The following is a 23,970-nucleotide window of genomic DNA, read 5'->3' on the forward strand; positions in this document are numbered from 1 at the left end:
TCCTCTATTATGTCAGAGCACATCAGCATATATTTGCCGGCCTGAACAATACCTTTTCTCTGTTGATTATGTCGGCCGTGTAACCCGAGCACTGCAGCACTCCGCTCGCCTCAGTTGATTCAGCAGCATTTTACGAGACTTCATACGACAACGCAGCATAGCTCTTTCCCCCCAACATAACACAACCTGAGGAAGCCATTATACACCCCTGTCAGCACTTAACCTTCCCCCAGCACTTCAAAGAGACATTCAGGAGTGGGTAGCTCGGAGGTGAAGCCCCCCTGGGAGACCCCTGCCAGACCCCAGACCTGGCGCTCAGCACCGCCAGATATAGCACCAAGCTCACACATCAAACTACTTTCAGTGGTTTCACTCTACCTCATACTGTACATGTGAAGGAGATGATGGCATGAACCCTGTTGGCCAGGCTGGTTAGAGAGAAGTAGAGGCCAGAGGTCTGCTTTGCACCAGAAACTCAGATGAATCAGATAAATCGGATTCCCTTCTCTTCAACACAGTGGAAAGTTCAAGGAGCTTTGGTCAAACTGCTACAGCGGTGTATTTTCGGCATCATGAAAGAAAATCATCTGCTTGGTTTCTATAATGATGGCATATGGTGTTCCTGTTATTACAGCAGTTAATACACAAAAAAAGTTTGTCTTGCAATGACATGAAAACTGCTTTTCTTTTAAATTAAATGATATTAGGGAGCAATAACAAGAATCTTTCATATGGTTCACATTTTAGCAAGAACAAGATTGAGTCAAAGCCCAATGAAAGGACATTGTGTGGACATCAGAGAAATTTGACAATGACTGCTTTAAATAATTCAGATAAGTGCACTTGGTGTGAAGCACGGCAAGGCTCTGCCATTATGGAGTTCAGCTCTGAATAAATGTTAACAACAGACCTTTTTAAAGGCTTTCAACTGTTAAAGAAGCACTTCACCCAAAAAACGATCACTTTAATATCTAATCCCACGTTACATTAAATTTGTTGAGAAAACTTTTTAGAAAAGTTTTTCTGTCATGCCTCCACAGTAAACAAACAACCCAAAATAGACAAAATTCTTGATGAATTTAAGTCATGGGGGTAGTATCCGTTCAAAATTTCTCATACAACTCGTGCAGTTTAATCCAAGTCGGATTTTTCCAGCCGAATGGTCAGTACTTCCCAAACACATGCATTTTCACCATAACTGTAATATTTAAAACAATTTTGCGTGAACAGTACAGGCGCACTGCTTGTCCATACGAGGTGGTGTAGATGTGGAAGTGTTTGAATAGTAAGGTTTTGGTGAAAATGCTTGTATTTGGGAAGCACTGAGCTTACAACTGGATAAATGAGACTTGGATTATACTGCACAAGTTGTGAGAGAGTTTGTAAATGGATGTTTCTGATGAATTTTTGATTCCTACGAGTTTAACTCATCAAAACTTTTTCTTTCGTTTCTAGATTCTTCGCTCACCATGGAGACGTGGAAAAATTTCTTTCAGAACTCAACATAACATGGTGAGTAACTGACATACAAAGGATCACTTGGTGTGGTTAAGTATTCTTTAAAAGCCTTCAAATTATGGCTTAATCAGTATCCTCTTAAACAGTATTTTATTCCCACAGTGTCGTGGTAGACATAATGAAAACATTGATTTCCAATAACTACAATGTCTTCATATTAGGCTTAACTGGACCATGTCAATGTTTCTTGTGACACCATCATTCTAATTCAGTGTTTTTGTTACAACGAGATGCTGGTGTGTCATTTTAATGAGAGAAGTTTCTCAAAATTATCTGTTGGTTTGTCATAATAATGGGAAATAAAAATGTATCAGTATACTGTGAAAGTATCTAATAAAAAAAAATCTCATTAAAACCAGAGAACGTTGGTTATGAACTTCTCATTATAATGCAAAAAGGAGCAGATTTTATTTGTCATGTTGGCAGCCATGTGCTGCCGTACAGCTGCAGCTGCACACGTTTGCTTTTTCTTTTGTGTGGGAGGGCATCTTTGACTTTTTGCCTTTCTGCTCCCTCTGAAATTTGGTTTCTGGGTTCACATCCAAAAGAAAGCAATTTGTGCTTGACTTCTCATCTCAGCATTTTTTCTTTTTTTTTTAACGGCAAAATTGACTCCTGATCTTGCATTTAGAATATGACTTCTAGATCATGATTTTGACAGGTGGAAAACTTTGAAAATTCCTCACTGCAAGAAAATTTAGCATGTGCATTTGAATCAATAAATTCCTTTGCTTTGCTGTGCAGTATGTCAATAAATACATATTCAAATCACATGCCTAACAGTTAGCTACAAAGACTCACAGAGCCACAGAGCTGTCCTTTATTCCTGTGTTTAAAACATACATGTGCAACATGTCTATGGAAGTGCAGAAGCAATTTCTACATCACTCTTACAGTAAAACTGACAAAGACTTGCTCGATAATCATAAATCTCAGTAAAAGACAAGGTGTTTGAGCCTGACTGGCAGTATTTATAGAGAAAGGCTGTGTAACACGGCACAATTCATGTGCATTTATTAGCCCTAAGGGGTCCATTCATTAACTGATTCAGCCCTGATACAGAACACTCATATTTCTATCAGTGTTATCAGGCACACGCTGCACCCCGGCAGTAATATCAGGAGGATCCTGCTGTAATCTAACTGCCCTCCAGCTGCATCCTCCATCACTGCAGTGTTAGTCTCGCTGATGTCTCTGACCACACACACACTCCTTATCACACTGGATGAATGGTAACGTAAAGAAACATGCACAGGTCGGCACAGACGGCAGGAATGGAGGTGTCATCTCATTTACCTTGATTTACATTTCATCTGTGTGCTATTTGCATAGGTCACAAACCCACGCTTCAGTTACACGTGGGCTGTTAGCTATTTATTAAGGTGCCATGTTTGATGTGTGCTGTGCCGTTAATGATCCAAGGCAGGGTTTTATAAATACATAATGATGTTTACCATGAGATTGGTAAGACTTTCTCATTTAAACTTCATAATAAAACCAAGGTTGTTGGCTCTGGAGGTTTAGATTGATATTTAATCATGCCTCCGAGATGGCAGAATATCTGTTAATAGAAACTGCCAAAGAATTACAGTACGCATTAACATGTAGCAGCACATAAATTCTGACAGACACACTGATGGTGGGAGCATGTCGCCGCCCCACCATGACGAGCTCCATGTGAATGGATGGAGGTTTGGCTCATCTGCAGTGCGCCGGAGTCTCACAGGCTGGCAGGACTCCAGTCCTCTGCTCGCTTATTCATCTCTTTCTCCCACTGCCAACATAGTCTGACACACACGCACACACACACATACGCACGCACACATTTGGCACATCCTCGCCCACCAGAACAATACCACTTGATTCACACAGTGTCATTAATCTAAAACAAACCAAAATTCAGAGGCAGCAGATGATGGCTGCAAAACAAATTATGCTAATTGATGTTTCAAAATCAATCTCTTCATGAAGATAAGCGCAGTGCAATGTACAATCAAAGTCGATTAGAATTACAGCACTTCACAATTCAAAGTCCACTCCGCTAATTCCCAAAGGTGTGCAGGAAATAGACTAAATTCGACATCCTAAAGAAAATATTCAGCCATGAGAGTAAATTATGCATACAAATGTGCCACAGGTTAAAAAAAATGCTATGTAGATTTGCCAGTTAGGTGGTTCAGGGTGCGGAGGAAGTAAATAAATAATCCTGTTTAATAATTCATTGAAATTCATGTTGCTTTGCCTCCAGCCTTGAGAGTATTTAGAATGCAGCCTGCAAGGGCCCTGCTTCTGACTTGTGGTGGTGTGTGGTAAGATTATTGAAAGTGGGGGGAAGCTCAAGCACTTGTGCGCGCACACACACACACATATCCACATGTAAAAACGCAGAAGTACATACACTTAATGTATACTATAGACCATATGTTCTATAGAAGGTTGTAAAGCGTGTCTGTCAACATCTTATCCCCTGTTTGCGCCATTTCTTCCCGGAACGACAGATACCATCTCCAGAGTGTGAAGAGAAGTTCACACAAAGCTTCAGGCTGGTGAATACACTGAAGTTGAGATAGATGGCAACGCAGGCACAGAGAGGACTGCAAATTGGATGTAAAAAGTCTTCCATGGGGAAGACGGGGAGAAAATAAAGAGGAGAGAAAATAAAGAGGGAGAGGAGAGGAGAGGAGAGGAGAGGAGAGGAGAGGAGAGGAGAGGAGGCTTAAGGCTGGTGATCCATGTGTGATCCATTACTGATGATGTCTTTGCTTGATAGAATTACACCAGCAAATAAAATGATCTGGTCTCTTTCTCTGTCAGTATGTGTTTGTGTGTGTGTGTGTGTGTGTGTGTGTGTGTGTGGGCACGTGCGCATGCACGTGCGTGTCTGAGAGCAGATTCAGCGCAGATGGTCACTCTGTCCAATTCACTAACATATTTTAAATCTCTAATGCAAGAATTTGTCTGCGTATCTGTAACCATACCGATTTTTGTTGGATGTGGTTCATTCACTTAAAATGTTGTGACAAGTGGATGTTGCTTCTGCATATTAAATTTGTGAATAACTGGAGGGGTGTTGATTATTAAGAGAATACTGTGAAAACAGCATCTTCAAGTACTTGCAGGGTGTAGCTTACTTTTTGACACTGCCAGTCACTTTTAATGCCTATTAACAAAACAAAGTTAGTGGTTCTTTTGCATTTTCCCCTCCGTTAACAGCTGAGAAATGAATGCAAAGATTTGATTAAATTAGAATAAAACATATCTGCTAAGAATTACAATTGAAGTGCAAGTATTCAGTTGTTTACTGGGATTAATTGGGAGTAAAATGGCTGATTTTTGGCATGTGTGCACCTGTGTTGTTGTGTGTGTTGTGTGCCTCCTTCTCCAAACTGCATTGATGTTGCAGCTACTGTATAAATACTAAAGCAGGGCTTTAAAAAGCAGTTCTTACAATAGTTTAATTGGCTCAACCTTTCAGCTTGAAGCAGCTTCTTTTAATTAGATTCCTGTGAAAAAGGCAGCTTGAACCTCACGTACGTGTGATACACTTTTGGCAGGATGTCTGTAAAATCTGTTAACTACTCACAACAGACTCAGGTTGTTCGACAAAGTGGCTTCATCAGACATGTAAAACTCAATCCCCAAAACCAGCGCTGAGAGGCTTTCAACAGGAGAAGCAGGAGACAGTTTTCATCACATCACTACCAAATGTCCTAAAGCCATGCTCATATAACCAAACCACCAGAACAACTGCACAATATCAACACTGAAATGGCTGCATGTACACTGTAATTACCTCAGATTAACAGTAAAAAAGGAAAGCCAGAGGCTATCAGCAACTGCATTGTTTTTAAAAACAAAAGTGACACTATTCACAATTTCAGAATAATTATATCCAGTTCTGCATTTAAAAATATGACTTAAGTTATGACAAGACATTCCCGTTTGCCAGGGAAATTTAGTAACCACGTTATGTTATGCCATTACTAACAAGTCTGCTATCAAGCCTGATAACTTCAGCAGATAAGCCGTTCTGACTGACGGACAAATCTCTCTAAAAGAAAGGTTACCACAAACCATCATGGTCTAGCGAGGCTGCATTAACTGTGTGTGACTAAAGGCTAAGATAGTAAAATAATCTAAACCACCAGGGCAGCAAACATAGGCTATTCAAGCTCCAAGGAAAGCTGCTCACCTTGCAGCCAATTTTTTTTTTTTTTTTTTTACAGTGGCCACTCAAAGAATTGAAGTGAAAAAAATCCCCTGCAGCCAAAAAGCACATCCCTGTGTTAACAGCACTGTAGAAGACAAATCTATCAAACTGTTCACACTTCCAACAGCAAACAAGGTCAATTATGACTCTTTCCAATATGAATGTTTGATCCATGGAGGTTTAAATATGCAAAACTTTCATTGAGCTGAGAAATCCCTCTGTAAAATAAATAAGTGGAACAGGAACTTGTAGGCGGGGCCAGCGTGAGAAATACTACTGTACATATTTAGTGGGCCGCACACGACGGTAGCAAACCCGGATGCTAGACACTTTTTTTTGGCATATGTGCGAAGCAAACAACTCTGTTGGAATGAAGAAGCATCATTTTGACATTGGGTCATTGGGTATCTCGTGGCCACACAGCCGAAGTACATCCGTCAAGCGATGCCCTGCTTCCAAAAAAAAAACACTTTTTCCTGTTGACTTGCAAAAGAGACGTTTTGATATATTCAGTCCACAAATATTTGAAAAGTCTCGAAGAGCTACATCATTAAATCATTGTATTCCGATTTAAGTAAGCAGAGTGCTAAACTGGAAGAAGTTGGTTTGGCTAGAGTCTCCAGTGTACTTCCTCTATAGGCCACACTTTGGGGAAGCACAGTGCGGGTTATTTTATTTTAAAGCCATGGGCCTGGCTTTATCTGTTTATTTTTTCACAATCCATTACACAACAGCTTTCCGCCATTTTCCTGTTTCCTTATGTGAGGGTGCAGTTCTTTCCCCCAGAATGGGCGATTGGCAATTCATGATGTGATGCCAGTCTGGTCTCTTCAGCTGATTCAGCTATTAAGTATTCAATGAAACAACCCTCTGCTTTTTCTCTTTACGCATTTTAGTTAAACACTCTTGTTTTATATCACAATGACGACATCAACACATTTGATCAGATCACGTTTGAGTTCACTTTAACATCTCTACAGTGACTCCACATCACTAATACAGGTCGTCATGGAAACGACCTGCACACACCAAACTCTCCAATACCAAATACATGTTCAATGCATTCATAAATGTCCCACAGTTTAATGTAAATCTTTACTATATAACATTATGCAGCTTGGTATGTTGATCACACACATGACTGCATTGATGTTCATGCCTTCTTCCAACTCCTCCTCATGTTTCATCTTACATGCTGCAGGGCCTGAAGGTGGGAAAGGGTCTTGTTTTCTTGCCAACATCCACCCTAGCGCTACAATAATGAGCTCTATGGGCCCTGAACCTGACCCAAGCAAGAAAAGCTTTTGGCTAAAAATAAAAAGCAGGACCATCACTGTGGTCAAGGCATCACATGGTATTTCAATAGTTTAATATAATCCTGAAAGAGCATAACAAAAATGCAAATCAAGCCCTGAATCACCAGATGAAATCAGGAAACCCACCAGATATCCACGGATAGTGGATGTTTATTCATGACAGGTGAGTTATACACAGTAGGCCTTCGGCCCTGCAGGGCAACAGAGCTTATTCAACAAGGACGTTTAACTCTCAGCTTCATAATGATACTTTTAGAGAGCTGTTCAAAGCTTTCCATGTCCTGTGGTTAGAATGCAGACGGCTAGATTAGAAATGACTGCAGCATGTTCAGGCGGTAACCTGTGGGCTGCAAATCAGAACAGACATGAGCTATTGTATGCAAATTCCATCAGCATAACAATCTCGCTGCTTTTACAAACACAGGCATCAGCAATAAAAGAGCGCCAAACTACAGAACTGGTGTCTCTCATTTATCTGCGGCAGCTCTGACGTGTCATCATTTGGGTTAGCCTTGATGTTAGATTGGTTTACACAGCTATAAATTTGACGCTGCATTTAAATAGATGCCTGCATGTAGCAGCCATCATTCACTTTGCCAGGCCCTGTGGTGGTTGTAATCATCATGACACAGTAATATGGCTACATCCGTTTTTTTCTTTTACCCATGCTAAATTGCTGTTTATGGCAATAAGAAGGCTTCTATTCCCAGAGGCCACAGTAAGTCAGACTGCCTCTTATTGTCTTACTGCTGGGTTGTGGTGCAGAGCGCAAACACTGTCACCAACACCACCACCACCCCTCCTCCTCCTCCTCCTCCTCCTCTATGCTTCTCTTCTCTGTTGGTTCTCAGAGCTATTATTTTTATCTGAAAACCTATACGAGGCAACAGAGAGAAAAGAGACAAGAGAAAGAGATGGAGAGGGGAGAGGAGGCACACAGAGAGACAGAGTGGAGCAGGGGAGGAAAACTGTGATTCTTCTGAAGCTGTGATCGATGCTACCAGCATGTGTCTGTGTTGCACGTTGCCGGCAAAAAGGAGGGCTCTATTGATTTGCTCCCATATTTCAATCAAAAAAGTCGGTTCTCAACCCTAGATTTTCCTCTGTACTTCTATGAATTACCAGCTTCTTACTAAATAAAGAGTGGAATGCCAAACGTCAAGCTTAAGCATATTTAAAAAAATTTTTTTTTTTTAAAAAAAAAAACCTCCATCTTGTTATGCAGAGACAACAAAAGACGCGTTTGTGAGTGCAACTGGGACATCTTTGGCATGGTAATGATGTTTAATATGGATTTCTGACTGCTGCTGGCCGGTGGCTATAATCTTCTCATGGGTATTTACAGTATGCCTCTGTCAAATTCGTGCACAAATACGTCAGGAGGTGAGAAAGCATTACAAGAGGCACAATCAGATGAATCAAATGAATGTTCTTTTTCTTTTTTTTCTCTGGCAGTTCAACTGTGTGCACGTTCTCCAGCAGAGATCGGAAATATACAGGTCTGCAAGTGGATTATTATACTGTAGATGCAACCCATCTGGAGGTCAAAGCTAATAGCATAATGGCACATTTAACATTTGTGCAGATACCTACAGGGGCCTCTGCTACTATGAATTAACCTCCACGGTAAGTGTTAAGGCGTGTGTCAGTGTGTGTGTGTGTGTGTGTGTGTGTGTGTGTGTGTGTGTGTGTGTGTGTGTGTGTGTGTATGCGCGCATGTGAGTGGGATAAAAGTTGTGTATGTGACCTGCTCTTGGGTGAGTGCAGCTCTAAATATAAATCAGACAAGTAAGTCGTGCTGCGTTTGGTGTCTTAGTTTTTGAGGAAATGGATTCATAAGGGAGTCAGAGGTAGCATGATGAGTTCCTGCAGGTTTCCAGAGAGAGAAACAGATATGCAGAGAGACAGCTGAGAGAATGTGTGCATGGTAAGAAAGCAAAGTAAGCAATAAAAACATGAAAAAAAAAATTAATTCTTCACTGACATTAGTGCTGGAGATGAGAGGGAACAGGAAACAGAATGGATTAAGTTGCATTACAATTCTACAGCAGAACATCTTCTGTTTATTCTGGTCAGCAAAGCATATTTGCAGATTTGTCGGCCTCCCACAGACAAATCTGCATCACAACAGGATGGAGCATGGTCCCGTATTGTGATTTCCAAATCAGCCATCTGAATCCAAGCCAGAATGAGCTCTTTCAAACAGACAGTCTGTAGAAAGTGTGACTGAGTTCCCTCTGCTGTGGTAACAATCATTTTTTTTCAACAGAGCAAGCCAGACATTGCACAAGCGGTAACACACTCATCGCAAAAATACACAATGAAACCATTTCTATAACATGGCAACAAGATTAAAAGAAACTGCTTCCTGTAAATCCTAATAGGAACGTTTCATGGTGGAAAATAGATTGAACCTCAAACAGAGACACCTAAATGGGCAAAGTATAATAAATTGTTTAAAAAAAAAAAAAAAGAAAGAAATTCAAATCAAACAGGATGAGATGAGCTGCATAAGAAATAGTTCCCAGCAGTGGGCATTCACAAGTCACTGTGCATGAGCAAATAAGCCTGCACATAGCCTGCTTTTTAGATCAAAATAGACAGCAAATTGATACAATCAAATCCAAAAAGCGTCACCGCCATAGGAGATGCAATTTCCGTCCTTTTTTCCATGATAGAGTCAGGATTTGTGTTTCTATTTTCTTTTATGGTGCCATCGTTTCCCAAACTGTTTTCTTTTATGTGCATCAGAGCCAGGTGAAAAATGGCAGGGATGCTGTATATCTTTCGACGCCAAGGCTAATCTGCAGCATGCAGACACACAGTTTATATGCTGTATATGTAATTGTAGTTGCACTCATTCATTTGCTATTTATAACAGTGAATAGCAGGAACAGTGAAACATGCACCACACATAATCTGGTGGCACTTTGTGTGTGAGTTTTTACTAGTAAGAGGTACAATAACAATTTGAATCCTTAAAAATTGATTCTGATGTAAAAGAGTCACACTCCAGTGGACATCCTAATGCAGTACTCAACCCAAGCAGTTGAGCAGCGTGACATTTCTTTATCTAACAGTCAGTCTGCGAGCACAGAACTGAGTTGCAATCAAGAGTGCAAGTAATCTGATTTTGAACAGAAATTATGAGAAATATCAAAGCCTCCTGTTGCTTTCATTCAGAATATTAACACCAAAATGTGCAGTTTAATACATGTCATATATTTTTTATATATTTCAACAGTCTGTGGAAAATTGAATTTTACAGTTAAATCTCAGTTAAAGTATTTCTTTGAAGTTTCTCTCCTGGTATTGATTAAAGCCCTAAAAACTCATCTCTGTTCATCACAATTACAAATTAAGATTTTTTTTCATGAAAAAAAATCCCTTCATGTCTTAAAATGGCTTGAATGTAACCAAGCAGCAAATGAAGCCAATGAAGAAGTGCCAAAAACTGCAGTTCCTTTGATGGCCACATGAGCCTGGCTCCAAATCCGCCAGGCCCCAGAGGCCCCCATGTTAAAATGCCCAACTTTACAGCAGAAATAAACATTTTTACAACCTGGTACCAAAAACTGTTTTGGCCTCCATAGCTGCTTTTGTGGCAATTGTAGAGGGTGTTTTTTTTTCTTTTATAACTTTATAACTTTCTTTATAACTTGTCTTTTATAATTTGTTTACATTATATTAGGGCTAAAAGTTACACATATTCAAGGTTGGAGCTGCTTGATTAAAAAACTGTCTGAGAGACATTGCTGCAGTCTATGAGTCAGATTCAACTCTCGCTCCTCTATAGCTCCTACGTCTCGATCAAATATGATCCCCTCTGGCTCCAAAAAACAAGATGGTGAAAACAAAAATGCTAAACTCGAGGCTTCAAAACAGCAGTCCACCAACTAAAAGATGAAGTCACAGTAGCTGCGCTGATAATTTGTTCAGTCTTTGGCTGTCACTTTACACCCTTGCTTTATTTAGTATGCAAAGATGGATGAATAAGCAAAATAGTCCCCGCCTCTATCTCCAACAGCCGCTCACCTGCAGCTTCATCTTACCTGCTCACCAGTGCATTAGAAACGTAACTGTAATAGATAACATGAGCCTTTGCTTTGACAACATTATCAAAAACTAATAATGTGGTGCTAGTGTTAGTTAAACTCTGTTCCTGATCAGCAGCTCTGACAAGTTTAGGTGAAAGTTAAACTTAGCTTGCAAAATAGCAACACATACCTTCACCTGGCTTCTCCTAATTTTGCAAATTGACAGGGTTGGTTTCTTAGATATGTAATCTAATAATCCCTGGCTGTCTGAATCCCTGTTTTCCATAGTGTTAGTGATACCATGCAGTTCCAAAGGAGAAATTCTCAGCCATGGCGTGAGCTGCTTCTTTCGATAATGATATGTCTTGTCTTGGCCAGCCACAATTAAAACATCTGCTGCCACCAACAGATATTATATTTTTTGAGCTGGACAAGTAATTGGGAGCGCTACTGCAATATATATACTGTTCGGTAATTTATAGCACCAAACACTCAGAGCACGAAGTGCACTCAACGGAGCAAAGTGAAATTTAACCATTCAGTCTGCTGGGTCAAAAAGTTTTCTTTCACTTGCAGCAGCTTCTCCTCTCATCCATCAGTCTGATCTGGTGAACAGATCAACAGATCAATTATCCATCCCATGAGTTACAAACTGCTGCTGAAGAAAAATAACTCATTGAGAGCTCTGCCTGCGCTGCGTTCACGGACGCCGTGGAAAATTTACAGAGGGGACACAGAACTATACAAAGCATACACACGTATTTAAGAGATCTCTGCCCATCATCAGCTACCGCCACGCTTACACTTGAATTCTGTGTAACATATATAAACACCATATGGACATGTCAACAAGGTTATAAGCCGGATTTTCATTGCGGGTTGTCTTAATATGTGACATCTCATCTCAGATGCTGAGGTGAAGTCAGTGCCTCTGATGAAAGATAATAAATATGAAGTGCAGAAAACCGTCCCTCCTCACTGATTGACAAGTTTACAGCTTTACCACGTTAAACAGGTATCTCTCTCTCTCTCTCAGTGTGCTGTACACCTATCTCCTCCTCTTCCCACTCCTTAGCTTACTAATGAGTTGTGAGATTGACAGCTGGATTACTGGGCTGGTTTGTAATCCTTTAATTTCTCCATTTAAGATAATCACTCTCTGGATGGAGCACTGCCTACAAACACACGCAAAGACATCAATACACACAATGCACAAAACATTATGTGTTCACATATAAATACATTTTTTATATTTACGCATTAAACAAAAATGAACAAGAAAATGTGGTAAAAACAAAAGCACGTAGGCGCCCTGATCAAATATAGATTTGAGGCTGAATTAATCCAAAGGACAAAGTCGAGCACAAGCTGCTCTCTGGCAAGGGACCTTTTTGATATAAGAGTTTGTAGAACAAAGGCATCTCGACAGTGTAGTCTTTTAATTAAGGCGATAGAATAGCAAAAGCTCTGTGGCTTCAGAAATGGCTGTACAGTACAATACAGAGTGGCCCTCTGGAGATGCATTCAGCAGCTTAGAAGGATCTATGTGTTGAGTCAAGCCAAACGTAAATCATTTTGATTGGGCCATGTTTTTCATCTCCTGCAGTGCTGCAGACTGAGGATATGAGTGTTGGAGAACATGAGAGGTCAAGTGGCAACACAAGGTCAAACCACTTGGCCGTAATTCATCAAAAAAAGTGAGAGGCTATATGTCACTTTGAGCCCCTGACTGAGGAATGAAGACGGGGGTGGGGGAGAAAAACTAAAAGAGAGGGCATGGAGATCCTCACAGATTCTCACAGATTATCTCTCAGTAAATACTGACTGTCCCATTTGCACATGATGATCTGCTTGTTTGTTATCTTAACAGGAGTTTGATGGAGGGTAAATATCAGTTTGGTCTCTGTGCGTTCATGGACAGGCTACCCTGGTAGCTTGGCAGAGGTGTTAGCTTCTAAAAAAGGGCAAGATACACCACCCTGTAATTCAAGTATCTCCACAGTTGTCTTATTCACATGTTGTCTTCTTAGCTGGCTTGCTAAACCCAAATTTAGGAACCACCCAGTTTTGTCAGGAGTTTGCCATGGATGGTGATGGTGCGTTAACGCTGCAGCTTTACAGTGTCAGTAAATCCCTGAAATTTGTAGGACTGCTTGTTAAACCACAATGTCTCTTTTATTTATTTCTACACGTTTATATATAAAAGATGAGTCAAGTGGGGGTGGAAGCTTGTTTAAAGGAACATTTGACGAAGATTGGCTGAGTATAAAATTGAATTAACAAGTAATATAACACATTACTTTTGCTGCTGAGTAATTAGTAAAGTAATGTAATTAGGCCACCGTGTCCACCAAAGCATTTTTTCCCAGCTGAAAACAGCAGGCGCTCCGAAGAAACCTCTTAGCTGAGAGCGCTTCATATATTCAATTACATTTTTACACGTTTGATCAAATTCTTAATGACCGATGAACCGATTGTCGATTAATTGGTAAAAATCTCTGGTTCCTATGAAGCTGAATATCTGAAGAAGTTAAAATGTCAGTACAAGGTAGAGCACTTGCTCTGGCTGAAGGGAAGGCTGAAGCAAAGTAGGGAGAGACGGACCCAATAGTATGTGTGGGTTTATTAGAGGAAACGTATATTATTATAGATATATATACAATATATTAACATGTTTCTCCTCTTCTCTGAATGTTGGTCTTTGTGGTATGTGTCCTGCCCCTCCTCCACTGTGATTGAACAGCTCATTGAAAAGTTACAGTGACGAGCGGCTGCAACTTTTAATCTAAAGTTGAACTTTGTTCAACTCTCAACTCTCAGAAAAACAACATGAAGCACTTAGTGCAGAATAGACGCTCAGCACCTCGCCTGGCTTTTTTTTTTAGCGTAGTGTAAGCACACGGCGCTGCCATTGCTAAGAATTTAAAAAATCTGCTAGCCTCAAGAAGAAAATGCTTTGGTGGACACAGCCCCTTCAAGAGTGATGTGTGGTGAGTGATTGATTGCTTATAGTTTTTAAATAACTTCGCCAACACTAGTGATCTTTTTTTCTCTCTCCATCTCCTCCTGTCCTCAGTTATAGACACTGAGGATGTGGATCCTTTGCAACACCCTGAGTTGATAGAGATCCACTCAAGAGTGATAATAACATGCCCAGAAGTGTCACATAGGTATGGATAAACGTCAGAAAAAGAAATGCAGTCTGTACAGTATGTCAGTTCCTGCCTTTTTATTTCCCGATATATTTTATTTCGAGGAGAAGGAAAGCTTGGCATGACTGGAAGCCAATCACAGCTTTGAAAAGCCACAATTTCAGACTGATGATAACGGAAATGGAAAATTGGTTCAAACTGAGCTTTCCCACATTATTTTCCAACAGGCGAGGGTCGCACTGAGCACTTACTCTCCTGTTTTCACTTTCTTTTGTGGGGTTACTGTAGATGAAGCCCTATCTTATTTTCTATTAATTGTCATAATAATTAACTATCCAATAATCCACCTAAATGACACTGAAGTGTGCATTGTCACGACAATACAAACAAGCAGGATAACAGGATAACAAGTGACTAATTTGAGCTGAAGAAACACCACTTCAATACTGAAGACCTGATTTGTATTCAGATGCATGTAAATCCCGCGGGTTGAGAGGAGGGAGGGAACCTTTGTAACGAACTGTTAGATTGCGGGTTACACTTACAGCTGAAAGGTGAAGCGGAGGTCTCCTAGTGGGGAAATTGTTCATTTCTGCATTTGCAACAAAAAAGCCAACAGAGTCTCAATCAAGGCCACGGATCGTTAAAGGGCACCGAAATGCAAAGTGCTAATACTCATTGATCGTGAGGGAGGGCAGCCAATTAAAAAAAAGGTTTTCGATAAAAAATGCAAATAGTATTCACGAAATGCAAGGTCGTCAAAGGTAGACATGATGTTCATGCCTTTAAAAGACTGTTTTTTGATTCTTTCTTTACTACTATATGTAAAGAAAGGCACCCGTCAGAGGGTTAAACTGTAATTTAGAGACACTTAAACACCAAAGACCAATTTAAACGTTGTCCATGAATGTTTTTTTTATAAATTTGCCCTTGTCTCAACTCCAGAAATACAGTGGTAAGTCTCTAGTTCCTCCCCCAACACAGTCTCTTTCTTATCTGTTAAGCCTTTGCCAAGGACTCTCTTTTTGGCTAACACCATCAGAAGTGCCTAGTTTCTTCTATTTCCCTTATAATAACACCATAATTTAACCCACAGCCGCCAGCTTTCGCGGATTCAATCTGAAGTCTGATGATATCGTGGATAGCTCCATTTGAAGGTCAGAATTCAGGGCACAATTAGCTCACCTCCTGTCAGGAAATGTAGTTCTACTGCATAATCTCACCCAGCAGAGTGCAAACAGAGGCTGTGCACAACGCCTTTGAAAATGCAGAAGGAATCTCAGACGTCGGGCTTCTTCGCTGACAGCTTCTCACGTTGACAAGCAAGGAGGTCGAGATGAATCACGCCCGTCTCTCGGTGGGCTCCGCATGGGAGAGCAATAAAACTATCTGCGTTGTAATGAAACTCCAGGAGAGCATATGCCATGACCCAGCGACCAACCATGAGACTGAAGCTAATACCAGCACACAGAAAGAGGAGCTCAGTGGAGATCAGCGCACTAGAACTAATAAAATTCACATTCCTGACAAGAGGCAATAATATTTCTGCTGACAGCCAGTTTCCCATCTATCAAAAAACCCTTTTTTTACTTACTACCACCACTGAGAAAATGACTACAAAACAGGATGAAAAGGATTGTGGGGTGGCATGTACAATATCTTGGGTGGCTTGCTTGATGGAATTGGCTCAGCATGTATGTCATGTTGTGGGGAGTTTGAGGGATATAGGAGCGTAGCTTGGTTTGGTAAGAAGGCAGGTGAGATAAAGAGAAATGATGTGGCTCATCTTCTGTACCTGTATTCTATCAGCTCGCCACAGACTGCAGGTCCTGGCTGCAGAGATGAAAGACTCTCTGGAGGACAAGAGAGACATTCGTGAGTCAGAGGGAAAATGGCATCCCGCTTATCAAATGCCTGGAAATGTAATCCCCCCTTCCCTCTTCACCACCACCACTACCCTTCAGTTCTTGGGTCTGGACGTACTTATGAAAGCCCTGTCACTTTGGATAGTAGGTTAGGAGTCAGGAGTTCTCCACAGCACAGTGAACGCCGAGCTGGCTGTTTCAAAGCAGATATGGCTCCTTGCCAGATTTCCCTGCTGTAGTCTAATTGGGGTCATGTTACAAGTCATTTTGTATGTGTAACTTTTAGAGATGGAATTAAACAATAGGAAATCCAAGCTGAAAGCAAATAGCTGATGGAGGCATGATCCTCCTTAAATTAATCTTTTAGATTAAAGTACAGTGTGTGCAATTTTTTTTAACCGCAATAAGAAAGACCCAATTTTAAATTAAAAGCCCCGGGATGAAGGACGCAGGGAAAAGACACCCAACTGTGGATTATTTATCTCACAGAGCAAGTTCATCTCCTGAGATTCAAGAGACAACACAGGGACCGTAAATGAAAACAAGCCTTTTCTTTGAAAGGGCAGTGTGGAGTCGAGGTGGCAAAGCACAGGCTTTATGAAAAGCTTTTGTGTGCCCGGTTAAGGAATACACTCATCTCTTGTGATGCTGTCTGCCAGAAAACAGTTAGGCATCATCAGTATTTCTTATTTATCTCATTTGCCCACAACAAAGTGGCCCTCTGCTGCATTTCTAAAGCCTGGCATTGAAAAGCTGACATCGATTTCTCTCCAAAAACAAGGTTCCTCCAATCCAGTAAATACATCAAAGTATTTTTTTTTGTCACATAATCTTGGAGACATAAAGCAAAATATGCAGACAGACAAGCATCTAAATCACACAGAGCAGCGTTATTCAGTGTCTCTACGGACTGGCAAGGGGCAAAGGGTGAAACTCATCACTGCTGTCTTTTCAAATATGCGTTGACAGTGACTTAAAGAGACACTATTCTGACTGAACTGTATTCCAAATCAATTTCTTTTGTGCTGAGGACACATCCCCTTGTCCGTGTTCCTAGGTGTCTGTTCCGGCTCTTGGAGCGAGGTGATGGTTTACACAGCGATGTGCAATCACTGGAATATTTCTTTTCATGGCTTATCTGCCCACAGCGAGAATCTGCACGGACCGCGACTCAAGGCCTGGCTGTCTGCTTGCCTGTGTGCCACAGCCTCCCCCTCCAATCCTGATCCAGCCCTCAGACAAACATCTCCATGGGAGCATGGGATGATTTATTCAGCACAAGTTAGCAGCAGCAAAGAGATTTGTCAGTTAGTTAAACAAAGGTCTTTTATGGTCAACCACAAAGCAGTAACAGCCATTTTAACCTATAAAGCCAGCGAGGAACAACCAAAGGGGGCACTGAATGATGCATTACGATTTAAAAAATGGCCTTTCAAGTCTTGACCAGAGACTTCACTTTACCTGCACAGGGCTCTATAGGATGAAAGCAAGGTGAAAAGACTGTACCAATGTTTTAGCAAAATGCAGCGTATTTACCACCTATATACTATCATTTAAATCACTGCTGACCATTTTCAGAGCGATGCTGTTGTGTTTTAGATTTTTGAATGTTGGTACGGTGGCATTGGTTTCCATTTATTTCCATTTTGTTACTGTCCAGAGAAAAAACATGTATCTCCAAGTTTCCAGATCGGTTAAAGCATCTGTTCCCCACGTGGGGGTTGGGACTCCTGAAGTATTACAATAAAAATCAGCAGGGTCACAAAAAAGATTTGATGTTACTTTTCAAGTTTGTTTTTTTTTTTTTTGTACTGGAGTTTAACCACTTTAGGACTCACATTATGCTTGTTCAAATTTTATGAAGGCTTAAAGTTACAGATATTTAAGGGCGTGGCTGCTTTAAGTGACAGATTGTCTGCGAGGTGTTAACAGAGTCAGAGTCACTCCTCCACAGCTCCAGTGGCGCCCCAAGAAATGCTTTATAGGAGTGGCCAGTTGGGGCCTCTGAAAACCAAAAGCCATAACTGAATTTCAAGAGTTTTATTGTGTTGTTGTATGTATAGGCACATTGAAAATGATGTCAATACGAGAGTTAAGTAACCACATACTGATACACTTTAGTTTGGGGGGCACAACTGTATTGGCCCTAGCCTCCCTTTAGGGGTGTCACTGTGCAGCTCCGCCCTTTGATCAAATATGGTCACTTTTGGTTCCCAAAATCCAAGATGGTGACAGCTAAAATTTAAGGCTTCAAAGCAGGACTCAACAAGGTGGCTATATCCATTATTTGTATACAGACTTTGGTGATACTTTGTGGATTGAGAAAATTTACCTCCCTCATAGGCTTAAAAACCCTGTGAAAACTGTATCAGCATTTTGGTGTTTTTGTGTATTAACACAAATGAAACTGCAGGGGTGCTCTAGTCTCAGGGTTTTAAGGTGTCATCTCTGATTTGCAGTCGGCTGGGGACCTTTGTCACATATCTTTCCCCTTGTCCCCCCCATGTCATCTACTGTCAACTCTATACTTTTTTTCCCACACTCAACATTTAAAAACAATGCAGTGTGAAAATGGTCAGCTGTAACAGAAAGTGAGATGAATACTTGTACGGTCCTTCAAGCAGCTGACACAATGGTGCTTAGGTGTATGTTTCTAAAGCATCAAGAAAAATATTTCTAGAACATTCAATTAACTCAAATTGGGGTAAATAAAACTGACAAAGAAATTCCCTCATACGATCAAAAGAATCAAATAGAAGAGAAACAACTCCCCCTTCCACCTCAGCATGAAAAGAGCTGCGGTCCACACATTGTTCAGCGACTGGAAACAGAGGCCTGGTTCACACTGCACCTGCTGGGCCACAGCTCTTTGGTCCTTCCCCCATCGCTCACTGCCTTTCTCTCCAGGGAGACAACAGCCAGGGCCCACAGCAGTCCAGCAGCCCCCTAGCCAGCTCTGGAGCATCCTAGAACCTCCCTCATCTCATCCCGGGCCCATTCATTTTCTTGGAAAGTGACAGTTTCGGGTTATACATATCGTGGCGTTGGTATTAAAGGCTTCCTGGCGCTTTGTATCACACTGTATAGAAAACAGACCTTCAGTAAGGCCAGCCCCCGCACATTCATCATTGCATGAGGACTTACTGTAAGCTGCTGCAGCCCCTATCCATTTGAGTGGCCAGCTGGGAGGACAGCATGGCTCTCAGATTGATTTTCACGAAGAACAAACACAGAGAAAATGAAACCAAGAGACTGAAAGCAAAGGTAATATGGGATCAAAAGCTGGAGCTGATGTCGCACATAAGGTAAATCAAATTGAAGCAGTTGAGCTTTGCTGTAACCTCTTTCAGTTGTTAGCAGCTAATATGTACACTAGGACATGTGTGTGCAACATCCCCATGAGACGGACATGTATATAACACACACAGAGGGGGGACCGACATACGCTATCTGTCTCGACACATCGCTCTCCGTTAACACTGTTTGGGTCGGTGAGGACGCCTCAGCCCATTTCCAAACAGGCAGAAGCCTTGAGCCCCGAGCCCCTTCAGGCACACTCGCTCCCCACTGACCGGCTGCACTGTCCTTGTCAGCCTACTAAATAACAAAATAACCTCCACAATAAGTCAATTGTTTCGCTCGCAGCCTGGAAAATGCTCCAACAGCTGTTACAATGAGAATGCCATTTCCTCCTGGCAAACAGCATTTCACGTAATAATAGACAAATATTTGGCTATAAAGGCAAAGTGTCAGGGGAGAGCTGAGCTTATTGTACACTAGTGTTGAGATGTTGCCCGCAAGTGTAAGTAACAGTGTAGAACAGGTTACAGGGAAGAAAACCGAGGAAGTGCCCATATTACTAAAATCAAATCACGACACTTTTTATCTTAGAAATCCACAATATGTAGACATGAAAATACGCTAAATGCTGAAACACTCCTCATTTTGGGGGTAACATCTTGATTGTAGTTTAGAGGTATTGACATAGCACGCTTAATGTTACAGGCGCACGTCCAGTCAAAGGAGCAGTGTGGAGGATTTAGTGGCATCTAGTCATGAGGACAGTAAATTGCGACTCGTCAAAACTTCTGAGACTTTCGGCTAGGATTTTTTTCAGTGTTCATCCTTCAGGAGGTTTTTGTTGGGTGCATGCATTATGCATTATAACAGATGCATTATCCGCAGAGGTCTCTCCCGCTCCAAAATAAACAGATCAGGTGATTAAAACCGGTAAAACACTGTGTAAAGAAGTTTCACGTTATCTGTATTGCTCTGACACTGTCTGGCTCGTAGCACACAGGCCACTACCCCAGCACTTGCTGATGTGTGTTCACCTTTTTTCTCTGATAACTTAAGATCCAGACAGAAACATATTCTAACCAGTAAAAACACTGACTAAAGCAGTTTCGCATTAAATATCAATGTTTTTCTGAAGCCACTGAGCTCATCACAAAGGGGCAGCTTACTACTGTAGCCAATTCAAAAACACTACTGGCCCTCTCTAGAGCCGATGTTTGGTTTCTTTATTCTAGGGCACTGTAGAAAGGCAGATTCAACATGGTAAACTCCGCAGAAGAGGACCTGCTCCCCATTTAGATATATAAACAGCTCATTCTAAGGTAACGAAAACACAACAGTTCTCATCCTCAGGTGACAACCCACTAAAGAAAACATACATTTTATATCTGCCAATATTTCCTTTAAAATCTTACACACTGCACCTTTAATGTCAAAGGTTTGGTTTATCTGCTGATTATGCAAATTGGGACCCTTGGATGTGAATAAGAGGGTTTTTTTTTCCATTATGGCAAAGATTCAGCAGCAAATAGAAGAGACACGCTGAAGAAACCACAGCATAATTTCAAATGGCAGGAGATGAACCTCACACTAGATTCAGTACACTGGCTGCTCTGAAAAGAAATGAAGCGAATGAAAACAGGATTGAATTTCCCCACAAAACATAAAGAATAAAAGGGCTTCAACAGCAGATATAAAATAAAAGTTTTGGGCTTCCAGTGGCAAACATGCAGCGTAGGAGGGAACAAGCCATTTAAATTAGTCTGCTTTGTCAGCCTGCTGCTCAGTCAATCAAAAAAGAGGATTTTTTTTTTTCTACTGCAATCAGTGTAATTTAGGTGTTCATTCATCGATGAAACTCCTTATCAAATGACAACTCCTGAACAGAATGCATTGTGTCATGTTTAATCACATCCTAGGATTTGTCCAATCTGAGCTACGCCACAACTGGATCTTTCTGCTTGAACATATCTGAGCTCGACATGAGCTGCTTATGTTGCACAGCCGCAACCAGAGTGTGTTCTGACCTTCTTTAGGAGTGATGGAGAGCCACACACCATAATATATGTCCCACCAAACACACACACAAACACACACACAAACACACACACACACACACTTACTCACTCAATCACACTGTGATGTTGGGGGGACACATCTGGGCAGAGGAGAGAAAACATCATCAGTCAATAAATGAGATCCAGCAAGCAGCGGGCTTACCTTTGAGAATGCTCTGGCCGTGCAGTATGTCTCTCGAGACGATCACTGTGTAGAAGTTCTGGGAGAAGCCTGGTCTGCAAGGGGTTCTGAGGGGCTGGCCTGCCTTACTCCCCTGAGGAATAAAACAAGACGGGCTGTTAAGCACTGGCAAATTGACTCGCAGCCACGGGGTCACAAACTGATCCCACAGCCTTTTCAGACTGATATTGAGCCTCACAGTCTCTCTGGATATACAGTGAATGATTCAGAAGGCAGCATGCTGCACTTGAACCTTCACAGTGTCATAATAATCATCATTATCGCCATTACAGATGTTACCATAATGGCTGTCACATGTTGGATGAAATAAAAATTTTAATGATGTCAATACATATATATGAAAATGATGTCTGTGGGCAGTCTAGCAGGGAATGTTCAATCTAAACATCCATACTGCATGCTTATGGGAGTGTGGGAGAGAGCACAGTGTGTGTGCATGTGTGAAAGGGACCAAAGCGGAAGCCAAATGCATTAAATAATGTTGATATATGCATAGTTGCAGCAGGCACACAGCACTTCCAGCAGGCATTTCATTCTCTGCAGACTGCACTTGCAGCGACACACCTCATTCATCACATCAATTTATGTTTTTGTAAAGGAAATATGTTGCACTTTGTTGCATTATGCAAGCAACACAATATTTCCCTGACTGCACATTAACAAAGCTCAACAAACTAGTACTGCAGACATTTGGGGAATAACGCTGTTTTTAGAGCATCATTTGCCGAAGTTTGAAAATAAAGTGAGATAAGCTATTCATAAATGTTGATTTGCTCCTTGAATCATTAGCCTTAAATATGCACTTACGCCATTTAATAAAGTTGTCACTGAGCCATTAATTTAAAAAAAGACAAAAAAGGAGAAATGACAGTGCGTAAACGTGCGTAAACCAAGTTGATCGCAGCCAACAGAGAAGCCCCTCCAGAAACCGCCGTCCTCTGCAATAATGCACTGCAGTTTATTTAGGCGAGAGGATGGGGAGGCTCGTGCACAGAGTTGGCCGTGACTTTTTTCTCCACCACACTTAGACAAAAATATTCTTCTTGACCCTAAACGTCGGCGTATTAAGCTCGATTACACGCATCATGTTGCCTTTAGCGCAACGCTGCGGGGGAAAGTGAGCCTCTCACAGACACTTTCACGCTGCAAAGCCCCAAGTAAAGCACTACAGCAGTGCAGCACTTCCACTGTACTGTTAGCCGAAAAGACGTGAAGAAATGAACTCATCTTACCGAGGATGCGCCCGCAAGTAAGGTGCACGCCAGGATGACGCAGCCAACGTTCATCTTTGCAAAATCGCGTGTTGGGGAATACAAATGGGAAAGGAGATCTTCGGCAAATACACCTCAGTAATTCCCGGTACCCTGTGTCTTCTTCTCGGGTGCTGTGTGAACGACCGTCCCTACTTGTCTGGCGCAAAAGTGCCGCTGAGACAGAGGTGCTGCGCTCCGTCCGGAGGAAGCCGGTGCCCATTGGATAACAGCGTCACTACAACCCCTCCTACCGCACGGCGGAGCAGGCATGACAGCGTGCACTATCTGCGCTTCAAATGACTCCCTGTGATGATGCCCCCGTACACTTCTGGGATCTATGGGTAGAAAAATGCATTTTCCAGGCTATTTAGATTCATATTTTCACTTCAGATGGAGCAAAGGCGGGTCCGGCGGTGTGAGTGACAACCAACCATCCGAGTCTTTTCATGTGTCCATCAGCTAACTGGAGTCTATTTCACACCCGAGTTCCCCCCTCTGCCCCTGATCCACAGCGTGAGTACGGCAAGAGCTGCAGAGTTATTAGCTTTTTATTAAAGCTGCTATGATAGACCACTGCGGGATAAGAATGTAAGGTTCAAATGAAATAAAGTCAAACGAATCAGTAGCCTGTGTGATGATCTGCAAGAAATGTGTCCATTTTGCCAAATCATTTGGTCCATTATTCAGCCTTCATATCTTTTTAATAGAACAGGTGAAAATTATTCCTTCTGATGTGGGATTATTCCATTTATTGTTATATGGGGAATATTCTGCCATTATCTTAATGCCTATCGCTGGCAGAGAGAAGCATCTGGATTTTCCAATTTTTGCAGATTTTTTAATATATTTTGAAAAATACAATTTGGGACTCAGTATTAAAAGTTAAAGAAAAGATAAAGTAGTGTAGTAATTTTTAAGTTTGCAGCCTGGGGGTGGGGGGGTGAACTGTGCCTTTAACTGCTCTCACAATTTAATAATGTTGACATTTCCAAAGCCTCAGATCAGTGGCTCAATTTCCATATCTGAGAGGTCATGACAATTTAATCCCATCAAAAGGAATAGG

General features: G+C 41.4%; 1 protein-coding gene across 2 annotated transcripts in view; it reads right to left on the reverse strand.

The window, feature by feature from the left end:
• cdh4 (cadherin 4, type 1, R-cadherin (retinal)) overlaps positions 1 to 23,050 on the reverse strand; it is a 246,035-nt gene extending 222,985 nt beyond the window's left edge. For both annotated transcript variants that reach the window (XM_088086834.1, XM_042495320.2), the window contains exons 1-2: positions 22,887 to 23,050; positions 21,616 to 21,727 (exon numbers count right to left, since the gene is read on the reverse strand). In XM_088086834.1, the coding sequence (XP_087942960.1) occupies positions 21,616 to 21,727; positions 22,887 to 22,940 (166 nt within the window). In that variant the 5' untranslated portion in view covers positions 22,941 to 23,050. The remainder of the gene's footprint in view (positions 1 to 21,615; positions 21,728 to 22,886) is intronic.
• Between the last annotated feature and the right edge of the window lie 920 nt (positions 23,051 to 23,970).

This window comes from Plectropomus leopardus, chromosome 2 (assembly GCF_026936395.1).
Source record: "Plectropomus leopardus strain MGB_pleo_1.0 chromosome 2, ASM2693639v1, whole genome shotgun sequence".
In the NCBI taxonomy this organism is placed as follows: domain Eukaryota; kingdom Metazoa; phylum Chordata; class Actinopteri; order Perciformes; family Serranidae; genus Plectropomus; species Plectropomus leopardus.